This window comes from Orbicella faveolata, unplaced genomic scaffold (assembly GCF_042242905.1).
Source record: "Orbicella faveolata isolate gen_17 unplaced genomic scaffold, um_ofav_v1 contig_36, whole genome shotgun sequence".
Taxonomy (NCBI): Eukaryota; Metazoa; Cnidaria; class Anthozoa; order Scleractinia; family Merulinidae; genus Orbicella; species Orbicella faveolata.
The window spans coordinates 11,213,382-11,225,903 of NW_028301565.1; the positions used below are offsets into that span (position 1 = coordinate 11,213,382).

At 37.6% G+C, this 12,522-nt stretch overlaps 1 protein-coding gene across 3 annotated transcripts in view; it reads left to right on the plus strand.

Moving 5' to 3' along the window:
* The window catches only part of LOC110056783 (potassium channel subfamily T member 1-like), a 34,378-nt gene extending 22,057 nt beyond the window's left edge, over nt 1-12,321 (plus strand). For all 3 annotated transcript variants that reach the window (XM_089275100.1, XM_020763319.2, XM_020763322.2), the window contains exons 18-30: nt 551-804; nt 1,555-1,828; nt 2,555-2,663; nt 3,835-4,010; nt 4,717-4,788; nt 4,999-5,136; nt 5,548-5,698; nt 5,801-5,908; nt 6,350-6,433; nt 6,572-6,685; nt 7,586-7,688; nt 8,805-8,886; nt 10,111-12,321. In XM_089275100.1, coding sequence (XP_089131226.1) covers nt 551-804; nt 1,555-1,828; nt 2,555-2,663; nt 3,835-4,010; nt 4,717-4,788; nt 4,999-5,136; nt 5,548-5,698; nt 5,801-5,908; nt 6,350-6,433; nt 6,572-6,685; nt 7,586-7,688; nt 8,805-8,886; nt 10,111-10,207 — 1,762 coding nt within the window. In that variant the 3' untranslated portion in view covers nt 10,208-12,321. The remainder of the gene's footprint in view (nt 1-550; nt 805-1,554; nt 1,829-2,554; nt 2,664-3,834; nt 4,011-4,716; nt 4,789-4,998; nt 5,137-5,547; nt 5,699-5,800; nt 5,909-6,349; nt 6,434-6,571; nt 6,686-7,585; nt 7,689-8,804; nt 8,887-10,110) is intronic.
* Nucleotides 12,322-12,522: the final 201 nt, after the last annotated feature.

The window sequence follows — 12,522 nt, forward strand, 5'->3', positions numbered from 1 at the left end:
ACCTTTAAGGTGCCATTAAAACTCATCGTTATTTTATGGCTTCATTAGTAACATTGTCATTGTCATCAGAGTTGTCGAGAGAACTTTGCTAACTTATCTTGCAGTTTTTGTATTGTATCTTGAAATTTTGTGGATGCAAGGTCTCATCAGACTAACTTGTAAGGCCCTGCAAACTTTCACTAGCAGTAATCACCCACCCTCAGAATGTAATGAATTGATAATTACTTAATTAAGTTTTTAATAATAAGTTAATATAAGCCCAGCACATATTGTTTGGAGAAAAAGTTGTCATGAGGCTGGTGGCACACAACTACCAGCACTTAACTTGGATTAGTAGCAGGGACAGGAAACTACTGCTACCATCGAAAGACTCGTTGCATGTTGGCTTGTGGCATTTTTGTCGAGGTTCCCCACAATATGAAGATAGTGACCATAAAGTTGACCATTGATAACACATATCATGTCTGATGTACTTTAGTTACCACTTGAAAACTACACTTGGAAAGTTTTATGTAGTGCTCATATTACTCTATGTATTGTTGTTCATTAGGTATGGAGTGACACTCTTTGCAGTTCGTCCAGTGGGGAAAAATAAACGCATTATGTTAAACCCTGGGCCCTCACATGTGATGAACTATGAGGATCGTTGCTTCTACATTGCAATCTCAAGTGAAGAAGACACTGCATTCAAAGCCTACAAGGAGCCAAAAGAGCCAGTTGGCTTGTTTAAGGGTAGCTTTCGTCAAAAAAATGACTCCTTTATCACTGCAAGCTCTGTAGCTCTTGAACTAAGACCTGAACCAGGTATAAAACTTACTCTGTAATTCAGAAATTTTTTTTTTTTTATAATTGAGTGTAGTAGTAACTGTAAAAGAAGTAAGCACAGTTGGAAGTCGGGGTTTTCTAAGTTATTAGGCAGTGAATTTTCTAAGTCATGTAGGGAGGGGTTTGGTAAGTTACCTGCAGTAGTGGACAAACGTCCTTGGGACACTGATGTAATGCCATGGATTAACTGGTTTTACAATGGAAGTTTGAAAAAGTACTGCTATCCTTTTAATATTGCATTGCTGTTCTCCACTCCACCACGCAATACAATGTTGAAACTCAGGAGAAACTGCAGGCGCACGTTGTGGGTGGGTGGGTGGAGGGGCTGGGCCAGGGTAGTTGCATTTGTGTGCAACTGTTTGTTTAGTGTGTGTGAAAAAGTGGCACAAGTGCAAATTTGTCCCAAGCCTTTTCTTGCCAAATGCTGCTTACCATTTACCAAGAAAACAAATTTTTAAATGGCTGACAAATTTAAAGAATTTACCTGTCGTCAGCCCTTCAGCTGATGTTTCTGTAGATGTTAGATTTGGTGCCACCTGAAAAGGGGTTTCAATCTTAAATGTTCACCCGTAAATATTCTCTCCATAGTATGACTGGCCCTAGTCAGTCTCCTTTTTCTCTTCGAGTCGCCTACCACTTTTTGTATTGAATTTGGTAGTCCAAATGAGAACCACTCACTTTTAGTCTATGTACTTTTAATTCATGTTGTATGTTTACCTACCAATTTAGTTGGCCTCAGGTACTTAGATGAAGCTCCTGCAAATGGTGTTGGACACACAACCTCTCATGAAAAAGTCATGCCTTCCTCAACTCTCAAACCAGGGCGTGATCAGGGATCTCCTGAGAGGAAAGTTTCGAGAGGGACTAAGGAAGTTAATTTTGATATAGCGGATTCTAGACGATCGTCAAACTCCGTGTATGTACCCAATGAATCAGATTCTGAGGAAGGAGAAGCTTCTGAACAAGAGCTCGATTTTCTTGATGACACAAGTAGAATTCCTAAGTATGCATTATTTTATAGCTACAAAGATTATCATAGTATTTAACAAAGGTTAGCAGATAACTCGTCCTTGTTTTCTTAAAGAGGTAAACTTGCATTGGTGCAATGGGCACAATAAAGGACAAAGGTCAAAGGTTTCATGTCTCAGTTTCATGTGTTTTTATGTCAAGAATAACAAACAATTTTCTGTTCCAAAGGGGACTTAAGTGCTGCACAATGCCCGTGAAAGGCAGACACTTGTCCCTTTCAATCCAGTAATGTGTGCTTCTAGAAAACATCCATACCAGCCCAAGGAGGGTAACTGGAAATTCCAAGGGGACGCAGGATCTCAAATAACAAACTTTTAAAAGGAAAGTATGAACTAAAAGTACACTTTCCAGAGGAATTGGGCAAGTGGGATGGGGGAGGGGGGTCAAACTAGAAAAACCTCTGTGGGAGGGGTATGGATATTTTCTGAAATGACACAGTGTAAATGGTTACCAGCAAACTGTTAGGGCAGCCTTCAAAAATGCAACAGATTGGTAACTCATCCTCGGAGATGAGCAATACTTTAACAATCTGCAGAAACCAGAAGAGTTGAACAGTGCCGGTATAGCTGAGTCATCTGGCTCTTCCTATCCTAAGAATTGCACCACACCTTACCTTTCAGGGCTTACATCTTTTTCGTAGTCATTTGCAGCAGTCTGATAAATAAATTAACAAGAATTGTGTATTTTGTGATTGCGACAGTTACGTGGTAGGAGTCCCACCATGCTCATTGTATATTGGGCGCACACCTATAAGATGCCACCTCCTGAAGACTCCTAAAAAGTGTTGTTGTTTGGGACTTAGGAATGAGGTGAGTTATGTGGTTAACACTTAAGGTCATTCCACTGAAATAGAACCTGCACTTAGATTTTTGTGGAAGTTTGCTTATTGATTGTTTATATTATAGGAACTTAAATTTTGAAATAAAAATGAGGGGTCCCCATGTTCGTTTAGGAGCAACGGTACCTTGTTTCTACCCAATAAATCCTTATAATAGCACCATGATTGTAGTCACGATTGCTTGCTAAATTCACGTTTCCAACGACTGAGTTTTGTTCTACACTGAGAATTGGTCCATATTTATTTTATGCAGAGAAATTCATTACTCAATTCAAAACAACAGAAAAAAATGATAGGTCACCATACTCGTTTGCGAGAAAATGATGATTTACCTCTATGGCGAAGTCCAGCCGTAAAGAAAAAGCCGCCATTTTTTAATGCGTGCGCGCTAATCACGCGTGAAATTATGCACAGTAGGGATGCGCAATGCAATACTGGGGAATGACCTTAAAAAGAACGATTTTGCATATGTATGAACTTTTTGTAAATAACTTGAAGTGTATGCTTCCCTGGTTGACATAATCTTGCTCAGCCCTTGATGATGTACATGCAATCCATCGTACAGTTTTGAGAGTTTGAGTAACTTGTGCCTACCCCCTGTTCTCTTTACTGTACTAGAGGGTGGTAAATTGCAATTCACACGAACTATTTTGCCTTCACTACACAACCGAACACACTCAAAGGTTGAGACATGGGCGCGTTGGTCAGCCAGGCCCAAGATATGTTGTAATTGTGACAATAAGCCTACAACAAAGTTTTGATACATCAAGTAACATCTTACATGCGTCAAAGCTGGACACATAAACCCCAAAAAACTCTTGTTGGGAAAAATAGGGACAGTTTACCCCCAACCAAATGTAGTGGTGCCACCTTTGGGGTTTTAAGGTTGATATATAAACAACAGAATGAAAAACAAATCAGATAGTGCTAATTACACAATAAAAGTAAACCTTTTGTGAAAGTGCTAGTGGCAAGGCTGACTGCACAATGTCTTAAGTTTCTCAACCATCTCTTTTTACAAATGCATACTTTGCATACCTCGCATACTACCCTTGCACCCACTTCTCTAATCCGTGTTGACAAAATATTAATTTATGTCAATACTGATTATCACAAATTACACGTTCAACTTTCTTTGTCAGGCCTGTTTAGACAGAGATCTAAATGACAGTGCAAGATTACACCAGAGGCAGCATGGAGCTATCATTGTGGCATCTCCTGTAGCAGAAGCTGGATTGTACAACTTTATTCTTCCTTTGAGAGCTTACCAGCGCCCTAAGTGCACCCTTAAACCTATTGTGCTGCTTCTAAAAGAAGAGTAAGTAACAACTAATGACAGACAGAAAATGTGGTAATTTTTTTTATGCCTAGCACTATAAGCAGATATTACAGACCTTTAGAATGGCCTAGAGTGTGAGATAAACACAGTATGAGTACGATTTTCAAATTTTGAACCAGTGACGTTTCCAGATCTGCCGCTCTTCATGCTGGTTTTAGGTAGAGAGGGTAGCTCATGGGATGAGATGGGTATGTGATATGATAAACAAGAATTGAAAAGTCATTCTTGTACTTGATCTCGTACTCGTATTCAAATCTTAAGTCCCCTAATGTATGCAGAGGGCCACATATATCTAGTTGTAACCCTTGGTGTACATTACAGGCCCATGGTACTTAAGGTACCAGATAAACTGTACAAAACGCCAAATATACAGCATACTCACACAAACTGCATACAGGGTAATATTAGACTGAGGTATACAGTGGTGCCTGGCTCAGAATACACCTGGAAATTACCCTTTCAAAATGTGGCCTGATTTCCTCAATTAGACTTACATATTCCAGGTGTACCTGAATCTAAACCAATTGATACCCCTGGAGGAAAAACCTTTTTTCAGCCTTGGACTGTTGGATAGAACATTTCTAGTGTGCCCTTTTTCATGTTTTTCTGTTTCATGTTTTTTTGTGATGAATCAATGTACACATATCTTCAAAGAACTTCTCAATCTTGTATTTGGTTATTGCAGACCCAATGAAGATTTCTTGATGGCAGTTTGCCACTTTCCCATGGTGTATTATATGATAGGAACTATAAACAGGTAGGGAATGACTATTTGCTTCAAGGTTGTTTGTTTAGTTTCAGTAGAAGGTAACTGCTTCATCAAAAATCATTTCCTTCCCACATTCTTTCATAAATGATCTTTGACTACCTATTCAACTGTTTACCATTTTAACCACTTACTTTGATGTTTCATGAAAGTTAGTCTCTGATCAAAAGTGATAAATTTCTAAATGATCATTTCTTGCAGTCTAGATGATCTTCTCAAAGCTGGTTGTCTACATGCTGACAGCATAGTGGTGGTAGGCCATCGGTGTCATGGTCAGATGTATGATGAAGAACACATGGCAGATGCTAGCACCATAGTAGATGTACAGAGTATCTACAGGTAAAATGCTCAATTCAGCTAAGCCTAGCTTGTAAGGCACACAAAGCTGAAATTGTCCCTGTTTCTGTTTCTGTTGAAATGAGTTCCAACTCTTTCCAGTACAAAGCAGCTGCTGCTTTTCAGTAGTGGCTGATTCCCTCTGTGAGATGCGCCTGCAGGGACTCATGGTAGTTGTATTCATCATCTTGGACTGGATATTTGTTTTGATGAATACAACTGCCATAATTCCCTGCAGGAACATCTCATAGAGGGAACTGGCCATTGTACACATGTTTTTTATTAGCTCAGCTTCACTTCCTTCAATGCTCTCTAAAGCTTGTCTTGTAACCAAAGCTTAACTTCCCTCATCACTCTGAATATTAAGAATATTTCCTGAAGTCTTTCACAATTTGTTCAATCTGTGTTTGTCAGATGCTTTCCAAGAGCGACTCTGATTGTGGAGCTGACACATGCCTCCAACATGCGCTTTATGAAGTTTAATGCTGACATGGCTCTTCCTCCTGGACTACAAAGTGAATCATTGGCCAGTTTTAAAACACGAAGCTTCAGAGAGAGTGTTAAGGTGTGGACAGTAAATCAGTTGTTAAGTGCACTCAGGGTAATTTTTATAAGTTTTCCCTAATCTGTTATAACAACTGGTAATTCAATTCTCTTTTCAATTTAGAGGAGAATCAAACAGCAGAACAAGGACCACCTCAACTACATGTTCCGTGAGCCTTTTGCTGCTGGTCACGTGTTCAGTATGAGCATGCTTGATACTCTGCTCTATCAGGTAATTGTTCAATTTGACCTAAATCACTACATACATAAACCTATTTTGATGTAGTATATCAAACATGGAAGACCTTGTTTGACCAGCCCACCAAACACCTAGAAGGGAGGTGAAAATACCTTGTGTAGGAGAGAATTTTTGACGAACTTTGAGTTGTCTGGAAATTTGGTCAAACTTGGTACATTCTCAATTGAAACTAAAATGAGTTTGAGAAAGTACTATTTAAATACTAGTAGTCAAAATGACCTTTCAAATCATTAATTTCAAAGGTGTCATTTGTATGGGAATATAATTTGAAGGAGCGTAACCAGCAGCTAATTGGGCAGTCAGGCTGATAGGAGTTGAGAACCTGGCAGAATCTCCATGCAGGTGCCCCCACTGTGGGTCCTGACTGTTTGAGCCATTGTTAAGTTGTGATGCTCAATGTTGTTGTTCTTGTAGGCATTTGTAAAGGAGTACATGATTTACCTGGTCAGACTGCTGTTAGGCTGTGAACAGTCTCCAGGATCAGGATATCTCTCTTCAGTAAGGAAACGACATATCTCCATGTTTTTACATAAAAAGAAGTTCAATAAGATTATAACAAGTGTTTTACTTTAAGATTACTCGTAAATATTATATATTTTTATAATAATATTGCATTAAACATTTTGCATATATTAGCGGAAGGTAACTGAGGATTACATTTGGATTGAAACTTATGGAAGGCTTTTCCAACGACTTTGCTCAACCACTGGTGCAATTCCTATTGGCATCTATCGATCACATGTTCCAGAGGTGAGGAGACATAATTTATGCTTCATTTTTGATTGACTTGTTGCAACTCTGTTGTTCTCTTCTTGCACACTGGAATTCCAGGTGAACAAACTTGCTTGGTTCCGAAAGTCAGTGTGTTGTGTACTGATACCGGTACTTGTTATTTCCATGAACTGGTTAAAATGAACATCCGGTGTGGTTTTCAATTTAAGTGCCTCCCATATCTGAATTGTCTGGCAGTTTCAAATCATGCGGTCATGTCAATACGAATTTGGGGCCAGATTTACAAAGCTCCCCTAAGTAAAGATACATCCTTGTAAGGACTGTTTCTTTACAATGAACTTTTTCAGAATAATGCTTGCTCTGTGAGAGGGTAAGATAAATCAAATCCTGTACTGATTGGCTGCCCAAGGAGGCAATATGTGGCTATCTTGCCACATGGGATTACCCTCTTTGTTCTACCAGAAAATGTTCTTTATGCCTATAATAAATCCTTTTATTGAGCAAGCTTGATGTGGTCAAGGTGACTGGATATTAACTGTGTTTTTTTGTGTTTATGGACCTCAACTATGTCTTGGTCCATGAACATGCAAAAACCAGATCAAGCTTAGTCAATAATCCATTTGACTTAGCATAAAACTTAAACCTGGGAGGGCTTTGTGGATCCAGGCCCTTGAACCACGCTGCAGACTGTACATCACAAACTGGTTTTAATCAAATACCAAATCTTCATGCACCAAATGTAATGTTAGTCGTAATTTTGCGCCATATTTCTGTCATGTTGTGCATCTGCAGCAAAGCATGCAAATGCTCTTCTGTATTCAGTTTTATCTGCAAAAGTTCTCTATACCTGAATGAATCAACAATAAATTTTATTAGCTGTTTTCAAAACTCTTCTCACTCCTTTTTGTGTTCTCATAGGAGGACTTCACAGATGCTTTTCCTAAGAGAAGAAAGAAAGAGATTCGTGACATCTCGGACATCATAGAACACAGAATGAAAACTCTAGATATCATTGGCACTCGTGAGTTAGACTGAACTTTATGCAGGAATCCGATGTGTTGTATATTTAACAAATAGATTCCATGTTGCTGTATAATAGATCACAGATTATGTCAAAATGTGGTAAGAACAAAGAAGTGGCACAGGAGCTGTTAGTGATCTCTTAATATGTTCTTACCACAGTTTAAAGTTTTCTGTGATCTGTTGCTGAACAGATGCATGGCAACATGGAAGCTATTTGTTTTATATAAATTATAAAAAAAAAAATGATTGTTAATAACTTCATTTGTGCATCTGTCCTCCAATAAATGATAAGTAAGAACTAATCAAAATGTGAGAATAATTCAACTTATTATATAAAGCTAGCTGTATATACTTGACTGTATACTTTTCCATGATTTGAGTAATCCTATACAATTTTTTACATTTAATGCACAATGTCCCATTTTTTATAAAGTACTTGTTATTTCTAATTTACTTTCTTGAAAAGGGAGGCACGGTGGCCTCATCAGGTTAGTGCACTCGTCTCTGGATCAAGCAGTCTGGGTTTGAGCCCTGGCCAGGGACATTGTGTTGTGTTCTTGGGCAAGGCACTTAACTCTCACAGTGCTTCTCTCCACCCAGGTGTATAAATGGGTACCGGCAAACTTAATGCTGGGGGTAGCCCTGCGATGGACTAGTATCTCATCCAGGGGGGAGTTGAAATACTCCTAGTTGCTTCATGCTACAGAAACCTGAGATAGGTGCCAGCCTGATGGGCCACTGACCATAGGCTTGTATGCAGACTTAACCTTACCCACTTTCTTTTGAAAAAATTAACTTGACATCTTTATAGTCAACAAATGATGGGAACAACAAGCGAGTCAATCATGACAATTGTGTTGTTGATCAAAAAGAGTAAATTAAAGAAAGCTTGTGGATATATATTGTCCAGACGCTTTTTGGACTACTGGTAGTTTGTCATGTGCCACAAGGAAAGATTGTGTAATGAGCCTAAAGAGCATCTGCATCGCAGGCTACTGAAAACTTGCAATCGGACAAATTTTGTATTTGTATGTGAATGTCAATCTTAAGTTGACTAGCCTTGATTAATTGAATGTATTTTCATTGTAAAGGTTGTTATATTCTATTTTTGCAGCTGACATGACCCACAGATCAGGCAATTCCTATGTGATAGTTAACCCTAATCCAGAATTTGAGTTACAAGAAGGCGATATCATGTAAGCTACAGTTGTCTTCTCTTTGTTCCTCTTGGATATTGAAGTTGCACTATTGAGAACATGTAAAATATAGGATCACTGTGGTAGTGTCTCTTTAATTTTCCCTATTGTCATCGTCATCATCATCATCATTATCTTCATGGGACCATGAGGCCTGTTGGTTGTTGGTTTCTGTAGTTGGAGATTGAGTGTGAGAGGCCGATGAATGGCCCTCTGCAGGCTCACCATAGGTATACTGTATTCTTCCTAGCTTGTCCAGGGTTCTGACTGCCAGGCAGAGCAACACACCTCCCATGAAGGATTATGTTAGGGGTTAGACTTTGTTAGACAAACCTTATTTTTGCCGATTATGTTTTTATAGCACATATAATAAGATCATCCTCCTATATAAAGGTTAAGGTGATTCCTCAGTATTGCATTGCAGATCCCTACTGCACATGATTTTTGCGTCTTTACTGCATGCACATGAGCACATGCATGTACACAGCATAAGCGATTTCTCTCAAGCTAAGCTCGATGGTGAAATAAATGCTTGTTTTCTCTCAAACTAGCATGGTGACCTATATTTTTATTACATAAGTAATTTTGGTGTAAAAATTATCCTTTTTAAGTTAAAAATTAAGAAAAAATTGCTCGGAAGGGTAAAAAAGATATAGCTAAAAGAGTGCACAAAACCGTTACTTGAGAATGCAAGTTATGACCTCTAAAACAACGATTAGAGGATCGTTTTCAGTCAGTGTCATTTAGAATTGTGTGATTTTTCCATAAATTATATATTACATTGTTCCAAGTACCTGAGACTTTCTGCCTATCAAGGTTTTTTCAAGTATTGCTTTAATAACCTTTGCTTGCAGCTACTGCAAAATGTATTGTGAACTGATGAAATAACGTGTGTGATTAGGTATAAATGGGATAAGATTGGCCCATCATCTCTTAAGCAAGTATGGTGACCTATCCTTTTTATTTTTTATTTTGAAATGTCAGTGCTTGGTAGGGAACATTCAGGGAAAGTTTCAAGAAAATTGTTCAGTAACTTTTATATCTGAGGAATCACCTTAAGCTGACATTTCATTTCAGAGGCCTTGTAGACAGTGTTTTGTTGCTGTAATAGGTAGTGATGACATATTTTCAAATTTACTGCGTAATCTGATCTCGAGGCTGGGAGATTCAAGTTTAGCAACTTTGTTTTGACAACATTGATGATGTCTTTAATGTTTTGTTTAGTTACCTGATTTGTCCATGTAACACACACACATCAGATACAGAGGAAGAACCAACTGATCCAGACATGAGTGAAAACTTGCCCAGTACAAATCTGTGACAAGATTGGTAGTATTGAAGAGAAGAGCTGCTCTGCTGTGGGTTCCTTGAATAAGGATCGAATCATGACAAGTGCTGATATTCCCACCTGAAACAATCGCTGAGAGATGTGTGGTCGATAAACAGCTAGAGCAACTGCATCAAAAAACATTTCTGTGGTCTTGCCCTCTGTTTTTGTGTATTAATCAGGCTGGGGAGACCGTGTTTTTGAACGAAGATGCTTACAATCTCCAATGTTTGTAATACGCTTAGATGCATGCGATTGCCAAGCAAGTGTATTCCAGAAATGGATTCTGAACTATGGCAGTTTTAATTATAGTGTCAAGTTGACAGAGCAGAAAACAAAATTTTATAAAACAGATACTGAGATTATGAGAGATATTTAAATAGAGATTCAGACTACTAATTTTGTAGTTGTAATCACAAACCTGCAGTGAAATGAAACTACAAAAAAGTGAAGTTTTAGTACTATAATAGTTGTAGTTTAAGACCAGATTTTGTGTGCTTCACAAACAAAAAGAATATTGTCCAAGAAATTATGTGAATTTTTTCACTTGGTAAATAAATGACATTATAGGTCATTCTCAGTCTTGCCACAACTGTTGTCTAATAATTTAAGATGTTGTTAAGAATGTCATCTTAAAAGCTTATTTTATTTAATTCTGCTTTATTATTTTAATTGTTATGCTGTAATGTGCTAAATTTAGCACATCTTGTGGGAAATGAGCAAAGTCATGCCACAATGTGACAACTTATTTGTAATTTGCAGAGAAATATGACTTAGATTTGTGGGATTTGTCAATTTTACTGCAATTATTTTTAAACTAATTTGCTTGCTGGCAAACATAGGTAATGCTGTCAAAGTTTTGTCCTACCATCAATAGTTAATATTTGTTGCATTGTGTATATATTAACTGTCTGCACATGTTATGTGGCTATTAATTTTATATCCAGGTTACTCTGGAGCAGCTATATCTGTACGAATTTATTTTTAGATGTGTTGAAAGAATTATCGTGTTGTAAATATGCAATGTTTGCAAAATGGGAGCTGTTTCCTCAGGTTGTGTCTGAAACTCAGTAAGAAAATGATTGTGTAGTCCTTTATAAGAGAGTAGCAAGGGTTTTGTAGGAAAAAGGTTAGGACTAATGTCAGAGATAGAGGTTTTTGTGATAGCATGCCAATTAATTTCATGTTATTATACCCACCTAGTGAATGACTAAAACCTTTAAAAAATTCTTGTTCTGCATTTGGAATGTTGGACTGTCCTATATAGGTTCAAGGCAGTATTCAGAACAATTTCGGGAGTCACGTTTGTCAGCACATGGTGGTCTGCAAGTAGCTTCTATTTGAGTTATAAGCCTATAATGGTAATTTAAGACAAAATCCAATAGGAAATCGAGCGATTTCAACTTTTGTGGACAAAAACCTTGTACCAGAATAATTTTAAGTATAATAGAGTCCTTTTTGCATTTTCTAAAAGCTAAATATATCAATAATTATTTGCCTGAAATAACACCTAAAACAATTTCCCATGGGAAGTCGACGAAATAAGTTTCAAAGTTCAGTGAAATTGTGCAAACACAGGTTTAGGTCCAGTACTGGTGTTATTTCACCAGTACTTTCGAGTGTTTTATATGAACTTCAAAATTCATTTTCAACATTTGGTGTGGCTAGAAATGATTTCTTTGGAGAAGATATTTAAAACAATCGCGTGGAAGGTTGCAATACAATGTAAATAATGTTGGTACTAAGTTTTTGTCCAGCTATTACTCGAGCTTCTGGTGGATTCCCTCTTAAATTGTGTCCAAAATATCCTTTTTGTTAATGTTGTTATATATCAAGAGTACACTTGACTCTCGGTTCTTGATTAGTCACTGGTCGGCAGAAAATGTTGTTAAGTTGTTGCTTTTGATAAACGTTTACAAATTTTTAGAATCTAAATTAATATATTAGATTTAACAGAGTTATGACTACCAGTAGTTCTGGTGACTATGTTTGTAATAAATACCATTTATTAAACTTTTGAAAATTGTTTTATATCAGATTCTTGTGCCAGTAATGGAATCCTTTCAGATGATGGAATAAAGCTTCTTCTTTCTATTATCCGTAAAGAATATGTTTGTTTCTACATGTTTGTTCAGACAATGCCACTGGTGTGGGAGGGGGTGGGAAAGAGACAGGGACACCCATGTAAAATAGAGAGGAATATCACTGCAGTTTAGAGGATCTTCTAGAAGGCATCAGAGGCTTGGATTCATTTTTGCCCCATGGATAAGTCATAGTATTGGCAGCAATTTGGTTTGTGATGCAGCACA